General features: G+C 36.7%; 1 protein-coding gene and 2 long non-coding RNA genes across 5 annotated transcripts; 2 read left to right on the top strand and 1 right to left on the bottom strand.

Annotated features, from left to right (window-relative positions):
- The first annotated feature begins 1,352 nt into the window (after positions 1-1,352).
- Positions 1,353-3,159, top strand: LOC113335950. Its single transcript, XR_003353553.1, has 4 exons — positions 1,353-1,541; positions 1,738-2,099; positions 2,189-2,398; positions 2,954-3,159. It is a non-coding gene; the product is annotated as an uncharacterized LOC113335950 (long non-coding RNA).
- A 664-nt stretch (positions 3,160-3,823) lies between these two features.
- LOC113335991 lies at positions 3,824-7,499 on the top strand. 3 transcript variants are annotated; one of them, XR_003353575.1, is made up of 4 exons: positions 3,824-5,961; positions 6,114-6,212; positions 6,299-6,528; positions 7,037-7,499. It is a non-coding gene; the product is annotated as an uncharacterized LOC113335991 (long non-coding RNA). The 3 variants fall into 3 exon arrangements; XR_003353577.1 differs by lacking the exon at positions 7,037-7,499 and having other exon boundaries at positions 3,824-5,125; positions 5,498-5,961; positions 6,299-7,009; XR_003353576.1 differs by lacking the exon at positions 6,299-6,528.
- Positions 7,500-8,425: 926 nt separating this feature from the next.
- LOC113335874 (F-box/kelch-repeat protein At3g06240-like) lies at positions 8,426-9,154 on the bottom strand. The gene has a single exon (XM_026581898.1). It carries the CDS (start codon positions 9,152-9,154, stop codon positions 8,426-8,428), a length of 729 nt encoding a protein of 242 aa, XP_026437683.1.
- Positions 9,155-18,223: the final 9,069 nt, after the last annotated feature.

The raw sequence follows: 18,223 nt of genomic DNA, 5'->3' as shown, positions 1-18,223 counted from the left end.
TCATCCTACGGCCGTGATATGAAGCATATATTAACCCTAAAGCTAACTCTTGCTTTTCCTTTTATACTCTCTTCTATATCTTATTCCGCTTCTACTGTTAGAAACCCCAAAATTTAAGAATTCTTCATCTTCTTCGATATGAAGGTGTAATCCATGGTGATTTCGTGGAAGGTATGTTTCGAATCAACATGACAGGGAAGACACATGGGGTAAAGAAGAAACGGTGATTTCTGCTGCTGCTATTGTTGACGAGATGTAATGGTGGCGGTTGATTAAGATGGAATTCGAGATTTTAAAAGAGGGGTTTTGAATATGTTATTATGCTCTTCAATAATTGATGGAAATTTATGAGTGCAAGCTTGATTTGAGATTGATTTTATATCTTTGATAGCAACAGTGAAGCTAGGGTTTGAGTTCAATGAAGAGATGGGTTATGTTGGAGGAATTCCGGGCGTGATAAAGCTTCTTCTGATGGAATCAAGAGTGAAAGATGGAGTTACAGTGCTTTAATTTGAGGCATAGTGAAGCAGAATGGTGAGAGATGCTGCCGTTACTGATTGGGTTGTGCCAAAGCTTAGATAATAAGGAAGAAATGGTCTTGATGGGTGTTTGTTGTAGCCGCGAGTATGAGATGGAAATGGAGATGGGTTTGAGGTTATGGTTGTTGTTGTTAAAGATCAGTTGAATTGTTAGTTAGACATGGAGGTGCAGCTGTTGAGTTGGTGGCGCAATTGTTTGACATAGGAGACGGTGGTGGTGGAGGTGATGGGATGTCGAGAGGTGGAGGAAACACTTTGTGAAGAACAGTCATGGAGAAGAAAATATCAAAATTTTCAGCTGTTGTTAAACTTTTACCCCCTTTCGGTTTGAACTCAAGCTTATACTAGTAAATTCACTCAATTACTAGATTTTATATTAACTTTTGAAAAATACAAAATAAAAGTTACGAGTCAACGTGGATCAACGTTATTTTCAAGTACCAAACACCAAACTGGACAAATGTTAGACCAAACTCAAAAGTTGGACAAAACTTGAGTACCAAAAACAAAATAACCTTTTTAGCTTTCCCTTTAACAAAAAATCCAAGATGACCAGTTTCAGTCAAACAAGGTTAAAATGTCAATTTACCACACATCGACCGTTTGATGGTCTCACCTGACCTGATATAGGAATTGACAAGTTTTCTCCCGGTGCGACGTGTTTTCATCAATCGAGGTGTAATCTCGATGATTTTTAACGGCTTCTGATTAAACAAACCAAATCTAGGCCTTTTATATTCACGGGTTTGGTTTCTTCTCTTATAAGACAACAAAGAACACAGTGGATAGAGATAAAGAAACCAGTCGAGAGAGTGGGAGATTTCTGATGTGAGAATAGGAGGGAAAGATTAGTGTTTGATGTTCGATTAGTTGGAATAGATAACGGTAAACCTAGAGCACTGGAATTTTTCGTTGTTGGATTAGTTGAAGAACAGTTGAAGTTAAAGGGAGAAGGAGAAGAAGGAAAACTGCAAATAGAAGCAACATGGGTCTTCAAAAAGAGTAAGTAATAGAAACCCAACGTGTATTTATCTTTGTTTTCGTTGTATTGTGTGGTTAATTGTGTTAATTTGGTATAAAGTGAATTTAGGGTTCTTTTCTGACTTACGTTAATGAGAATGTCACAACGTCCTCAAACGTGCCTCAACCAGTTCACCATCCTCAGTATGGAAATCAGTTTAATTATTATAATCCTCAGTTTGCAGGTAACAACTTTGCGCATTCTGTGATGTCCTCCGGTTCCATGCCAAGTATTCAACATCATCAAAATAATTATCACTACCAATTTGGTGGTTACTCAGCGACGTTTCACCAACAGCATCAGCAACAACCGTATCAACAATTTGAACAACAGACGCAACAACATTATTATTACATGAACAATAACATTAACAACATCAACTATATATACACAATAACACAAAAGAAAATCAACAAAAGTGAACAACAGCAGCAATTTGAAGAACAGCAGCAACAACATTATTACATGAACAATAACATTAGCAAAATCAACTACATATACACAAAGGAAATCAACAAAAGTGAAGACTCTGCCCCGAAGTAAGTCGATTACAGTTTATTATCTACAAATCAAGAATGCCCTCGAGTCTAAGTACATCCTATCTTATAATTGATTTGGATTTTTGTAGTTTCTTCTTTTTCTCTGTGTGTGTTTCTTGCTTAAAATGGCGGCCTCAGAGAAAACAGTATTCTCCAAATCATCTTCTGTATCTTTATGTATGAATTTGTGAAGTTGTTGCACCCATGGTCAGAGATGCTTTTGTTTCTGAGGAGGTGGTTCGTATAGACTGCAAGGTCTCGAGATGAGTGGCTACAAGTAGATAGGCTTCAAACTCAGGGTAAGTTTACTGTTGATTCTTGTGAAAGTTTAGACTTTAGATAAACACTTATATTTTTAGTCTTTATACTAGTTTTAACCTCAAGTTTCTCTCTTGAGTTTGGCTATCCATCTTTTGTAAATTCTGCCCCATTTTCATATCAAGTAACATGGTTGAAATTTTGAAGTTTTCGACGCGCTCAATCTGGCTACGCGTACTGAAAGCTGAGATTCATTGGCGCATGACTTATAAGCATAGTAAATCCACTTAAGGGAAATCTTGAAGTTTCCGACGTGCTCACTCTGGCCACTTGTATTAAAAGCTGAGACTAATTGGCGTAGGACTTATAAAATTAAATAAATAATTCTCCTTACAGATATTTTTTACCTTTGATTTCAAATTGATTCATTGAATTTAATTTTTTTACCTTTGATTCCAAATGGATTCATTGAATTTAAACTCCAAACCCCTTACCCAATGCCGATTCATTATTTAGATTCACATGTTTTTTTTCCATTTTAACAATGACACAAAAACAAGTTTTATTGAATCCGTAATCATTTTGCAAATGCGCAGGTACAATTGGGAGAAGAAAGCATGCCCAGAGTGATGCGTCAGCTTAGGTACATTGGAGCTTCAGCACAGATAAGCACTTAGAGTAGAAATTTGTAGTTTGAATGTAGAGAAGTCATTTGGAAGGTAGGTCCAGGAATGTGACCATAATTTTTAGTTTTTTGTGGAGCTGAGAGGTATCGGCCATCATGGCCGGCTGTGATTTTGCTGCCCCGAGGCAATAGTAAAAATTGTTGCCCAATTTCTCAATTATCACTCTTTTCAGTCCCTTGGGACATTACTAACAGCGGGACAAATCATCCGGGACGATTATCTGCATTTTGTTGGTAGCTAGAAGCTATCGAACCCAGGGAGTACGGGGGTGGCGGCCGCTTAGGGGTGCTCCAGCCACCCCCAAATCTCAAAGACTCACCCAAAACCATTTTTTCATGTGTAATTTTTGGGGGAGAAAAAATAGACCCTAAGAATTTAATGTTTAGCCCATAGTGTTATTTTAGCCCATCCACGCTTCGAATCGTGCTTCAGTCGCTGATCACACTACCAAGTCCACTACTGCTTCACTTCGGCACATCACTTTTTCCTTAATTTTCTTCACCCTCGCCCCATGAACTATCAGTCAAATTCCCCTCTAGATTTCTTGTTCGTGGTCCATAACCTCCTCCTTCCTAGCCCTACTACAACAATCCACGCCTAAAGTTCCTGACAACAATAGCATACCCCTTAGCATAAAACAGGGCACTGACTAACAATGCATTACGGGTACACTTCGGATCTGTATTGACCTATTTTAAAAAGCCCGACCCATTTCACTATCTAAATTAGCTCCTCGTTTAGACAGCCTCTTCCATCTTCTTCTTCTTTATTCATCTGTAACCTAAATGTCAAACCCTGAACCCCAATTTTTCATATCATATTTCCTCATCTGTAAATTGGGTGTTTAATTTGTGATCAGTTGAGTTTCAGAGTTGTGAGGTTAATTGAGGAAAAAGACGAGGAACATGTCAAGCATTCCAGAAGAGATTTACCTCCAAATCTTGTTAAGAGTATCAGTGAAATCAACATTCGTATGTAAGCGTGTTTGTAAAACTTGGTTTTCGTTGATTTCTGATCTGGGTTTTGCTAATATGCATCTTGATTTTACTCCCTATAGAAATATCTCTGAGAATCTAATGGCAACTGGTCTTTTATATGATTTTATTGTAATCCACTCTATAAAATACGATTCATTACAACCATCTTTGTGGGAGAAGAGTGAATTCACTGAAATGTCTTACCCGTATGAAGCACTTTATAAAATTAGATTATTAGGTTCTTGTAACGGTCTGGTTTGCCTTGTGTATACTGGTCGTGGTGAGGAATTTTTCTTTTGTGTTTGGAACCCAGCCACACGCGGATACAAGAAGATAAACAAACCAGAAGATAAATTTCGTATCTGGGATACCAGAATGTATGCTTTTGGTTATGATTTCAAGAATGACGATTACAAATTGGTATTAGGTGTAGGTAACAATGAAACTGGTACTGCAGTCCATGTCTACACATTAAAATCTGATTCATGGAAATGCACTATCACCATACAGTATTATTTTTTTTTCTCCTCGGAAATCTGGTGTACTTGTTAATGGAGATTTTCATTTCCTTGCTGCCGATAGAGGGGAAGGGGCGTGCTTATAGTTTCATTGGATATCAGTGCGGAAAGATTCAAAGAAGTGGCAAGGTGACTGAAACTTGGGATATTGCTACTGAAGCAGTGTTGCAAGGTTGCCTATGTGTGCTCCTCCCACCCAAACCTAATAGTGTTGCTGATGATTATTATCCTGGTCATGTTGAACTATGGGTTATGCAAGATTATGGTGTTCGTGAATCTTGGACTAAGCGTTATATCATTACCCATGAATTAATAACTGGGCATAGGGACTATTTTTTTAGGTTTATATCATCTTCCAAGAATGGTGAGATTCTATTAATGGTGGAGGGTAAGTTAGTTTTATATGACCTAAAAGATGGAAGTGCTATCAGCCGAGATATGGGTAGTAGAACCGTTAGTACCGAGGTGAATTATATTGAAAGCTTAGTTTCCGTTAACTCTGTTACTTATGTGGGGGAAGGACAGATAGAGGAATCAATTGAAACAGAAGTAGCCTAAGAAGAAAAACATGAGAATGTGTTCTTACGGTAAGATATAATTCACGCTTTATATTTCCAGTGTTCATTTCTAGTTTTAGAAACTATAGGTATTAGGTATGTAGCTTGTAATGGGTATGAAAATTGTGTTTTGTATCCAATGTCTTAAGTAGTTAGTATCCATACACAGAAATTCTGGTTAATTTCTGAACTTAATGACTCGGGTTCTGTGATTGCAGTTTTAGTTCTCACTGTTAACGTCATCCTGTGAACTGTTCTATAGTTACCAAGTAATAAGGAATGATACACTTTTCTCTTTTTCTAGTACTAACTAGGAGACTTTGGTTAGGCATAATGTATTACACGACCAAATTCATGATTTCAACAGCCAAGAACTGAACCTCCAAGTCTTTCTCTGACCAGTCGTTTATCAGGATTTATCTCCATGGTCTTCTTGTTAGACATGTGAGAACTCATGTTGCTTCCCCTCAAAGGTTGTGCTTGTGCTCTCATAATTCTCTCCATGCTGTCGGTCCTTGCCCCCTTTTTTTTACTCACCAAGCAACAAGGAGAATAAGTATTTTTGACAGCAACGGCAACCATCTCAACTTATCAGCAAATCTGAAGTGTCCATGTTTGTGAACTGTAGAGGGAAAGAATCCTCTCGGTGGCGAAGTAGAGCATAGGAACAGAGTGAAGCAATAGATCAGGTATCAGCTGACAAAACTATGAAAACACCTGAGGAAGAAGCCATTATGGGTTCAGAGAGACAAGGAATGTGACAAAAACTTTGATTAGGATGCCTCAGTAAACCCATTATCAGCCGAAGTGTGAGTTAAGAAGACGGTAAATTTCCCAAACTTCAAAATGATTCCGACAGCTCCAAGGTAACTCATTTGTATATCCTTGTAATCATTCAAACCTGTCTCATTTAAATTACTTACTGAATTTGAATTAAACTTTATTAATTTGAATATTTGGCCTTATAGCTTTCATATTGGTTGTCATGCTGAAATCTTAGTGGTTCTTGACTTATTAGGTAACTTCAAGTATGGAAATTTACTGGAAGAGCTCGGGGCACGAAGAATCCATCATCATTGCAACTACGATTTTTCCTCTCAAGAAGCAGCGAAATTTGGTATGCCAAAACACCATATTGAGTTTATGGTTTTGATACATTGTTTAATGAATTGATTATGAACTCGACGACTTCGTTCTGCACAGATTTTTTTGAGTTGGGATGGTGCTACTATTTTGGGTCGATACGAGTGTTCTGTCCACTGTGTTTGTTATTCCACATAAATTACTTTGGATGATCCAGCATCTGTGGCAGAGCTTATGGATGCTAGTGAAGGATGTATCGGAAGTGCCTTGAAATGGGTTTATAAGCTCTGCACCTGCAAGTTTAGCGAAGATCTGAATCATGACAAGTTTAGCTTAGCTAGGGAAGCTGTGTAAGCTATAAACTGGTTTAGCTTTAATTGCAGTTTACAGCAATGTGCTGCTTGTTAGTATTATGTGTCTACTTTGATGAGTTCATTTATAGAAAGTTCTGGAATGTCTGATCGCTCCTTGAGGAGCCTGAATATGACATTCACTTTAACTCGGTGCTCTTAATAGTAAGTTATAGCCGTAAGTTAATTCTGGATTAGATAACGCGCTGAGTGGAGGATGGCTTAATGATCATTATAGCCTTCTAGATATTGTATAATAATCCAGAAAAATTGAGTTTCTCTGATTCAGTCTCAATTTCTGTGTAACCCCTAAGCTCATTTAGGCGTTTGAAACATGTCTGTAACTCCATATGAATATGTCCATCTAATAATTTATGTCTCTATTTACATCTTTCTTTTCCATAATGTTGGTATTTCGTTCTTATGAACTTGTTCAAGTCATTGTATTTTCTTTTTCTGCATCTTTGGATTGTCTAGGTAATAATTCGGGTATCTTTGGATTGTGTAGGTAATAATTCGGGTGGAAGAGGAAATCTGCGATGCTGCAAGCTATTTTTGCATATGACTAACTAGGTTGAACCAGTTTGGTCAGGAACTATGAAGAAATTGGTTGATGATGTATTTATGTTCATAGAATGAACCTGTTGATAGCAGCAGAGAGTTGGAAAAGTCTGGGATCTGATTCCGGAAGAATTTGTTTGGGAAGGGGCGTAAACACAAGTTGTGGATGAGAGTTATGGGTCTGGCAGGAGGAGTTCAGATCAGCCACAATTGTATGGTTTTTGTTGCTGTTTTCACTGTTTTTTTTTACAAGTTTCGTCCTGACTCCAGAAGTTGACACTGATTCATTTTATACTGACAATCATGAAACTTGGATCTTCCACTGCATTAGTGGTTCCTTTGGTTGTTGTGTCTTCTGTGCTTAGAAGTGACTTTAAGTGAGCAGAATTGTGAAACTTTTTGTTTTCTTATATTGCTTCCCTCCCATGAGCCACCACTTCAGTTCCATGCCCACTGCGGACCTATCTATGCACTCCAAACTTGAACCAGATTCTTGTCACCACATCCTCCTCTCCAGTTTCATAAATCCAAACCCAACGACCTCATTTGTTTTTGAGTATTGAGATTATCTCATTTGAATTGGCTGGGAATTTGAATTGAATTGTAGACTTTTACTTGTGAGATCTTAATTTGAATTAGCTAGGGCCAACGGTTACATGGAACGCAATATTGATCTAATACTCGGCCATATCCGGTCGGAATATGAAAAACAACATTCCATAATACAATACCATTATTTGTATCAGGTCACCTCTGACATTCAATGTCACTGCTGAATGTTGCCAATAGCCCAATACTGAACCTTGAGCTGAGATTTTCACCTCTCATGTAAGTCGGGCCTCTCTGGCCAACTTTACTGTGGAATACCACCTAGGCTATGAGTCCCATGGCGTTGACTTTGTTTGACTAGGTTTAACCGAATTTCCTAGAGAAAGAAACTGAATATTATTGAACACTGCAACACACTACACACAATATCCTTCACTGCACGTAACCTCTCTACCAGTGAATATTTCCTCTTTCGAAATCATCATAACCAGGAGTGCATATATGTATATGTGAAATGAGAAAATTTTGGACACTGGGTGAGACACAAAACTGCAATCACATAACCAAATTCAAGAACTTCACAACAAAAAATAGTTTAGCCTGAATTTCTGTTTAGGAATATGAAATGGAGTACTTAAGAGGGCACGACACTGTCCACAATTTTCATACCCATTACATGCTATATAAAAAAATACCAAAAAGCTTAAACAAGAAACAAGAAATGTAGAGTGTAAATTGCTTATGTTGTAAGAACTAACCACTAAGCACAATTGTCATGTTTTCCTTCTTAGGCATCTTCTGTTTCAAATAGTTCTTGAATTTCACCTTTCCTCACGTAATTACCAGAGTTAACTGAAACTAAGCTTTCAGTGTAAATCACTTTTGATCTTAAGTTACATATACTTTTGATATCTCGTTCAACAGCACTTCCATCTTTTGGGTCATACAAAACCAACTTACCAAGAAAAGTCTTGAATAGAATCTTACCATTCTTAAAACAACATATAAAACTCAAAGTCCTCGTAGGACACCAAGGATAGATTATCCTAATTATTATCTCATTCTTAATAGTATAACGCTTGGTCCAAGATTCTCGAACTCCATAATCTTGCATTGCCCATACTTCAACTGGACCAGGATGATTATAACCAGTATCGACTGCGAGTATACATAAGCACCCTTCCAACACTCCTTCTGTAATAAACCTGCCATAGTGTTCATGCTCCTCCTTAAGTTCCATTGGCAGTTCCAACTCCTCAAATCTCACGTCTCTGATATCTAATGAGACTATGAGTTTGCTTTGCCAGCACCCTTTATCGGCAGCTAACCAATGAAACCATCCATTAACAAATACCCCTGATATCCGATCATTAAAGAAACGATAAGGGACCTCAATATCGGTTTTCCATGAATTGGATCCCAATGTATAAGCATAAACGGAAGAACCATGTTTATGATCTTCAGCAATTACCAATTTGTAATCATCATTCTTGTGATCATAAACAAAAGCATACATCCGGAGATTAACATAGTCACAGTTATTTGTTGGTATTTTTATATGTTCTTGTATTCTTTGGTGGCTGGGTTCCAAAGACAGAAGAATAATTCCTGACGGGAAACCCCACCAGCATAGCTATAACTGTGAAACACGAGGCAAACTAGACCATCACAAGAGCCTATTAATTCAACTCTGTAACCTGAGTGTTTATGTTTATAAGGGTAGACTCAATTCACTCTTCCGCGGAGATGGTTCTAATGAATCATAACTTATAGAGTAGATTACTTCTTTGATGTTTTTATCATAACCTCCAACCAAGAGGTTTTTAGAGATATCTCTAAGGGAAGAAAATTTTAGATGCGTTCTAACAAAACTTGGATCAGAAATTATGTAAAACCAACTCTTACAAACACACTTACATTTTAAGATTGATCTCGCTGGTACCCTTAACAAGATATCGAGGTAAAGATCTTCCGGAATGCTTGACATCGCCGTTTCTCTGTATCTCCTCTTTCTTAGACGTCAATCTTAAGACCTCCAAACTGATGATGAAGACGTATGGAGGAAGATTTGGGGCTCAGGATTTGAATGGGCTTTACTGCGGATATAAGTCGTTGGGTACGGCATACTACCAAGGGATATACTCGGGATACTAGCAAGCACTATGGAAGGGTATTTTCTTTGCTTTGGATAGATTATAGGTTACAGAGGAACAACTATGGCAAGAAACTATAGCCATATATACAACACCCACTAGCCAAGGCTTGGTTTCCGTATTTTGTCACAAACGGATACTTATTTGTACATTGAAGAACCGATATGTTGAAGTGCTTGACCCATGAAAATTCAAGAACTGCTGCCATTTCCCATCGGGCGTGGAACAATTCTGCTTCTCTGTACCACTTGAGGAATGCTTGGCTTACATGTAATTTTTTTGCGAAGTATCCTTAATTAGGAGACATTGTTTCTGTAATTACTGCTACTAGTATTCTATTTAGTTCTGCTGAATATTTCTTGTATTTTCTTCTTGTATAGCTGAATGAGAAAATTTTTGATGGGGGCGTTTTTGGATGGAGGCATGGAGACAACAGGGCCGGGCTAACAGGGGAAGCAGGGACAGCCCCACTTCGGGGCAACAAGGCCCAGGGGGCAACAAAATAGTTGTTCTCCTATTTGGGTTTTTGTTAAAAATAAAAATATTTTAGGGGCTTATTCATAATTGTGTTGTATACCGGACAGATATTGAATAGTCAGTGCTAAAATGGAAGTGTTTTACCCATTCCATCAGATAATCATTATCGGCGGGATTACGAAAGAGAAAAAAAACAATCAGAGCTTTTAGGATTTTGCAGTGAAGTTGTAAAGGTTTTCTAGTTCTCATCTTCAATCTCTCATTCTTCTTTTGTATGCTTGTATATGTTTATTCTCTCGATAGTTCGCTATTGTGATTGTTGGATTATTGTAGAAAAAAATGATCATTGATGTAATTATTGGGGCAAAAAAAAATTATACGCTTCAGGAAAAAAACAACTCAGGACCGGCCCTGAGACAAATAAGATGTTGACATGTGTCCTTGAAACCATATCAAGCACTCTTATTAACGAAACAATGGTTATAGCCACTGAAATATATAACCAGATAAAAGATTGGATTCCGCAAGCTGCTGGTGCTCAACAGGGTCATCTTAGTGATTGTTTAACACTTTACAGTTCAGCTATTAGTGATATTGATGCAGGTGGCAGTTTACTTGGATCCAAGGATTATGTGGGACTCAACAAAAAAAACTATTGAAATTGCAAATGGAAAATTTCTTGTATGGTCCTAAGCCCATAAGGTTATTTATAGTAGGGTTCAACCAGAATTTTGTTTTATCTGAAGGTCCACAATTAATTAAAACATGGAAATGACCACAATACCCTGACTACCAAACGTGTGTGTCTAAATGCTCATTATATCGAGTACATATCTGCTATACTGTTTATGAAATTCGAGTACATATCCGCTACACTGCTTACATAATTTGTGTACATATCTGCTACACTTCTTACAGGTTAAAAAAAAAAACAGGATCTCTCTAGTGTTCCACTCCCATTGGACCATTTCCTCCAAAAAGCACCAACACTCTTAACATCAGACATATTGAACCTGTAAATGTGACCAAAATGTAACAATTAAAACACAACAACAATCCATATATGAATAACAGAACAAAAATGAATAGTACAAGTAATATGACAACATCAAGATTAATACTACCTAACGATGGTTCAGTTTTATTTCGGTATTCCATATATGTACTGACAAAATCATAAGAATTAACTGACTAAAATCTATGTATAAAATAGATTCAAAGAGCAACTTTTTCAGTATTCAATATATGTACTGTTAATTCATGTTTAAAACAACTCCATGAAGAAAAATAACTAAATCGAGAGAGTCTTATTTCAGTATCGCATGTATGTACTTATGGATGAAACAAAAACAAGTGATAAAACCAAGAATAAAACATAATCAAAAAGCAGTTTGTATCAGTATGCCACATACGTACTGCTGATTCATGAACTAAAAAACAATTGCGTAGAATGAATCTATAAAAAACAGAATCGAAAGAGTATTATTTCAGTATGGAAGATATGTCCTTATGGATCAAACAACAACAAGTGATAAAACTAAGAATAAAACAGAAGCAATAGTAGTTTGTATTAGTATGCGACATATGTACTGCTAGATAATACCCCTGAAACAATAAACACGCATGATTTTCTTAGAAAATAAAGAACGAAAATAACAAGAAAATCAAATTGAGAGTTCAAATAAGCTAAAAACATCGTAATCTAATCAAAAAATCGAATAATTACGATTAAGATTCATACAAACAGTACGTCATATACGTACTGATGGTTAATACACAAGCAAAACATATAGATGCATAGTTTACACAGAAAATCAGTACGCCATATACGTACTGATGGTTAATACACAAAACCAAACAAAAACAAAACCAAAAGCCAACAAAATGAAACTAAAATATCAGATCTCCAAATGAAACGAACGTAAAACATGATTTTATAACTAGATCTGGACTATTTTCATCAAAAACCACCAGTACATCATATACGTACTGATGATTAATACACAAAAGCAAACTAAAAACAAACCAAAGACCAACAAAATGAAACTAAAAAATCAGATCTACTAATGAAATGAACCTAAAACATGATTATGTATCTAAATCTGAAGTATTTTTATAAAAATTGAAGTAAAAAAATTAACGAATCAAGAATAATGATCGTAAACACACAGAAAAACCGATTTCAATTCCTCTTTCCGTAACCCAAAAATCTTAATTCTTAATTTCTCTCCAAGGAATCAAGAGATTTGGATCTCAGATTAAGATTGAATCAAGAAGAAACCTGAATTAAAGATCAATAATAGGTAAATCAACTTACAAGTTACAATCAATCGAAGCTTGATTTCCCAAAATTGCATGATCTCAATAAAACATTCGTTGCCAGAACTCCTTCGAGACGAAAAATGATCAGAGAGAAATGAAAAGAAGGTTATGATAAGAATTTTTCTTATATTCCTACATATTAATGATATTATTGGTATTTCGACCAAAATTCACACGTGTGCTAGGACCTGTTGATAAAAACATGGATCCATAATTTTCCTTTTTATAAAAAAAGGACCTCCGATTATTGGACTTTAGTGGGTGGACCTGCCACTAACTAATACCATTATAATATGATCTATAGGTAATTCCTACATTGCAAATTATGCAGACACCTGCGAAAGTTCGTTCAGTGTATCTCCATTATCGCAGCAGAATAGTGACTTCATTAATTTGGTGGATGTGCTATCAGCCACTTCTTGTCTTCTTAGTCGCTATGGTTAGAATTTTTGTCTTTCGGCTACATATCTCCAGAATTATGTTCCACATATGGTTAATGAAAGTAAAATCAAACCCAAAATTAAGATAAGCGTTGTTTCCATAATTTTGTTTTGTTTAATTTAATTCTATATTTTTGCTACTAGTGTTGTTTTTAGTTCTGCCGAAGTCTCCTTATACCTTCTTCTTCTTGTATAGCTGACTTAATCTAATATAACTACAGTATATTGCTCATTTTCATCAAATAAAAAAGGATCAAACCCGAAATCTCCCGGAAATCTGCCATTACCATAACAAAGTGCAAAACCTTGTAACAGTATGTACACACTGTGGTCTAATTATACTTCCCCCCGAACAGATAATTATATGTAGTATATAAAAAAAATTGCTAAACTTACGAGCCATCCAGCCATTAAGGTACACCTTTAAGAGCAGGAATCCATAGATTTCTATATACATATATGCACCAACTGCAGCAACGAAAACGAGTTTGATTGACAAAGATTAGACCACATTGACTCCTTTAGTGCTGATGCCCCCTAACGTGTACTGTTATGGCTGGCATTTGTTCCCTTGTTTGCTTGGGAGTATATTGATTTACAAAGATTTTTTATTTTATGTTTACATTAATTGCGTCGCTATTAATTTTCTATTTGGTCCTAAACCCATATAGTTATTTATAGTAGGGTCCTACCAGAATTTTCTTTTATCCGAAGGTCCAAAATTAATTAAAACATGGAAATGGCCATAATACCCTCGAGTACCAAACATGTGTGTCTACATGCTCATTATATTGAGCACATATCTGCTACACTGTTTACAAATTCGAGTACATATCTGCTACACTGCTTACATAATTTGAGTACATATCTACTACACTGCTTACATAATTTGGGTACATATCTGCTACACTGCTTGCAGGTTAAATTTCATTATTTGCGTAAGTTCATCACTTACTTTAGTTGTTTTTTACAATATAATTCAGCAGTACATATATGATGTACTTAAAAGAAACGGGTTAAAATGAAATTTTTCACTACATATATGTAAAAATTCGTATACTACAAAAAACAGGATCTCTCTAGTGCTCCACTCCCATTGGACCACGTCCTCCCAAAGCGCCAACACTCTTCTTAACAGTAGACATATTGAACCTGTAAATGTGACCAAAATGTAACAATTAAAACACAACAACAATTCATATATGAATAATAGATAAAAATGAACAATACAAGTAATATGACAAACATCAAAATTATATTACCTAACGATGGTTCAATTTTATTTCGGTATTCCATATATGCATTGCCAAAATCATAAGAATTAACTGACTAAAATCTATGTATAAAACATATTCAAAAAGCAGTTTTTCAGTATTTAATATATGTACTGTTAATTCACTATATGTACTGTTAATTCACTATATAAAACAACTCCATGGCAAAAAAAAATAACAGAATCGAGATAGTCTTATTTCAGTATCGCATATATGTATTTGTGGATGAAACAACAACAAGTGATAAAACTATAAATAAAACATAATCAAAAGCAATTCGTATAAGTATGCCACATATGTACTGCTGATTCATGAACTAAAAAACAACTACATGCAATGAATCTATCAGAAAAACAGAATCGAGATAATCTTATTTGAGTATCGAAGATATGTACTTATGGATCAAACAACAAGTGATAAAACTAAGAATAAAATAGAATCAAAAGTAGTTTGTATTAGTATGCAACATCTGTACTGATGGATAATACCCCTGAAACAACAAATAAGTATGATTTTGAGAAAATAAAGAACGGAAATAACAAGAAAATCAAATTGAGAGTTCAAATAAGTTAAAACCATCGTAATCTAACCAAAAAAATCGAATAATTACGATCAAAATTCATAAAAACAATACGTCATATACGTACTGATGTTTAATACACAAGCAAAAGCTGAAACCAAACATATAGAAGCATTGTAAACACAGAAAAATCGGAACGTCATAACGTACTAATGGTTAATACACAAAACCAAACTGAAACCAAACCAAAAGCCACAAAAATGAAACTAAAATATCAGATCTACAAACGAAACGAACGTAAAACATGATTTTATAACTAGATCTGGACTATTTTCATCAAAAACCACCAGTACATCATATATGTATTGATGATTAATACACAAAAACAAACTAAAAACAAACCAAAGACCAACAAAATGGAATTAAAACATCAGATCTACTAATGAAATGAACATAAAACATGACTTTCTATCTAGATCTGAAGGATTTTTACCAAAATTGAAGTAAAAAATTAACGAATCAAGCATGAAGATCGTAAACACAAAAAAAAACGAATTCAATTCCTCTTTTCGGAACCCTAAAATCTGAATTTTGAATTTTTCTCCATGAAATCAAGAGATTTGGATCTCATATTAAGATAAAATCAAGAAGAAACTTAAAATAACTAAAGATCAATATAGGTAAATCAACTTACAAGATACCTCAGGAGATCTTCATAGCCGGAGCTCTTCACCAAAGCACATATGAGAAAATTGGTGTAGAATGTTAGTACTAGAAATCACACAATGAATAAACTTCTCAAAGGAAGAGTTTTCTTTTCTCAAAAATCTGCCGATCTTCCTTACAAACGTGGCCATATATAGGCCTTATGGGATATGCCAATATCTTTTATGATTAATGCTAATAAAGAGGAAATCCTACTAAATATAATATCATGCCAATACTAGCAAGATATCTCTTATTTCCTAACAAAAATAACAAATAGGAAAATATTTAACGGATATTCTTTCGTCGATCCCTTCCTTCCAAGTAGGATTCTGCCATATCTTGCACTACATCATTCTCCCCGGGAAAGAGGAAATTCGCCCCCGAATTAGGCAGGGTAGAAAAATCATCATCAGACAAGTCGCCGTGGTAAGGAATGAGATGACGGACATTGAACACATCAGCAGTATGAATATGACTGGGAAGTCGCAAACGGTAAGCATTAGGATTGATCTTCTCAATAATTTCAAACGGACCAATCTTGCGAGGACCCAATTTGTTGTATGTGCCCGTAGAGAAACGTTCCTTAATAAGTACAGCCCAAACGAAATCACCTACCTCAAATTCAACGTGACGACGATGCTTATCGGCAGCCGTTTTGTACTTCGTAGAGGACGCCACCAAGTTTTGAGCAGCTTCGTCATGTATCTGCTGTAAGTGATGCACCAACTCATCAGCAGTGGCATGTACTCGTTGCAAATCTGGCACAGGCGCAAGATCAAGGGGTGAACGCGGATTAAATCCACAGACCACTTGGAAAGGGCTAAACCCGGTGCTCTTATGAATGGCTCTGTTGAAGGCAAATTCTGCTTGAAACAAATGCTTGTCCCATTGTTTAGTGTGAGAACCCACCAGGCTGCGAAGTATGTTCCCAAGAGATCGGTTAACAACCTCTGTCTGCCCATCCGTTTGAGGGTGATAAGCACTGCTGAATTTCAACTCCGTACGCAATAATTTCCAAAGAGACCTCCAGAAATGACTAAGAAATTTAGAATCACGGTCCGATACAATGGACTCTGGGAGACCATGAAGACGATACACGTGTTGAAAAAACAAAAATGCCACATGAACTGCATCCGTAGTTTTTTTGCAAGCTATAAAGTGCGCCATTTTGGAAAATCTGTCAACGACGACAAAAATAGAATCCATCCCATGTTGAGTGCGAGGCAAACCCACAACAAAGTCCATACTAATATCAGTCCAAGGCTTAGACGGAATTGGTAATGGCATATAAAGACCAGCATTTGTCGTAGAACCTTTAGATACCTGACAGATATGACAACGAGAAACGAAACGTTGTACCTCTTTAAACAAGCGCGGCCAAAAGTATGATGTTGAAACCAACTGGAAGGTCTTGTCACGACCAAAGTGACCCTCGTGATGCAGTTCTTGAATGATACGTAAACGCCAGCTACAGTCAGGAATGCAAAGTCGAGTTCCCTTGAAGAGAAAACCATCCAACAGCGAGAACTGGGTACTGTTGCCAGCATGCACAGCGTCCAGAATTGAACCAAAATAGGGGTCAGTCTTGTATAAATCAGCAAACGATTCCAAACCCAAGACCTCCGTCCGTAGTGACGTTAGCAGACTTCGTCGACGACTGAGACCATCAGCCACACGGTTCTGAGTTCCAGCCTTGTGTTTGAGGACAAATGTGAAATCTTGTAGATAATTAGCCCATTTAACTTGTCGTGCATTCATCTTGTCTTGATTGCCGATGTGCTTGAGAGCATCATGGTCAGTAAACAACACAAATTCAGAATGAATCAAATAATGACGCCAGTGCTTAAGGGTTTGGATGATGGCATAAAACTCTAGTTCATACGTGCTGTAATTACGCTTAGCGCCATTTAATTTCTCACTAAAAAATGCGATCGGTTTGCTGGATTGGCTGAGGACTGCACCTATACCAACCTTAGAGGCGTCTGTATGAACCTCAAATGGTAAAGAAAAATTTGGTAACGACAGTATAGGGGCAGAACAAAGCTTCTCCTTCAGTAAGAGAAGCTTGCTGTAGCTGCATCTGTCCAAGAAAACTTGCCATTCTTCATGCAATCGGTGATTGCTGCTGCAATAGTGCTAAAGTGGGGAATAAACCTTCTATAAAAGCGAACCCATGAAAACTCCTGGCCTCATGGATTGTTTGCGGACAAGGCCAAGTACGCACAGCATCAACCTTCGATTCATCCACGGAAATACCATCCTTGGATATGACGTATCCAAGAAACAAAATGCGATCTGTACCGAAGACACACTTCTTTGTAGCGGCAAAGAAATTTTGCTGGCGTAAGACTACCAAGACCTCACGAAGATGACGCAAGTGCATATCCAAGTTAGTACTATAAACCAAAATGTCATCGAAATAAACGACCACAAACTTACCCAAGAATGGTTTTAATACTTCATTCATGACACGCATAAACGTACTCGGAGCATTGGAGAGACCAAACGGCATCACCAACCATTCATAAAGTCCTTCCCTAGTTTTAAAAGCGGTCTTCCACTCATCTCCAGGCCGTATACGAATCTGATGGTAGCCACTACGCAAATCCAATTTGCTAAAAATCGTAGCACCATGAAGCTGGTCCAGGATATCATCCAGACGAGGGATGGGAAAACGATACTTCACCGTAA

Source organism: Papaver somniferum, unplaced genomic scaffold (assembly GCF_003573695.1).
Source record: "Papaver somniferum cultivar HN1 unplaced genomic scaffold, ASM357369v1 unplaced-scaffold_150, whole genome shotgun sequence".
NCBI lineage: Eukaryota > Viridiplantae > Streptophyta > Magnoliopsida > Ranunculales > Papaveraceae > Papaver > Papaver somniferum.
The sequence above is the reverse complement of the archived record's forward strand: the minus strand, read 5'-3'. Positions and strand labels throughout refer to the sequence as shown.

What these genes read in the sequence shown, in the direction of transcription:
- LOC113335874 (XM_026581898.1), bottom strand. Translation starts at nt 9,154, where the DNA reads ATGTATGCTTTTGTTTATGATCACAAGAATGATGATTACAAATTGGTA.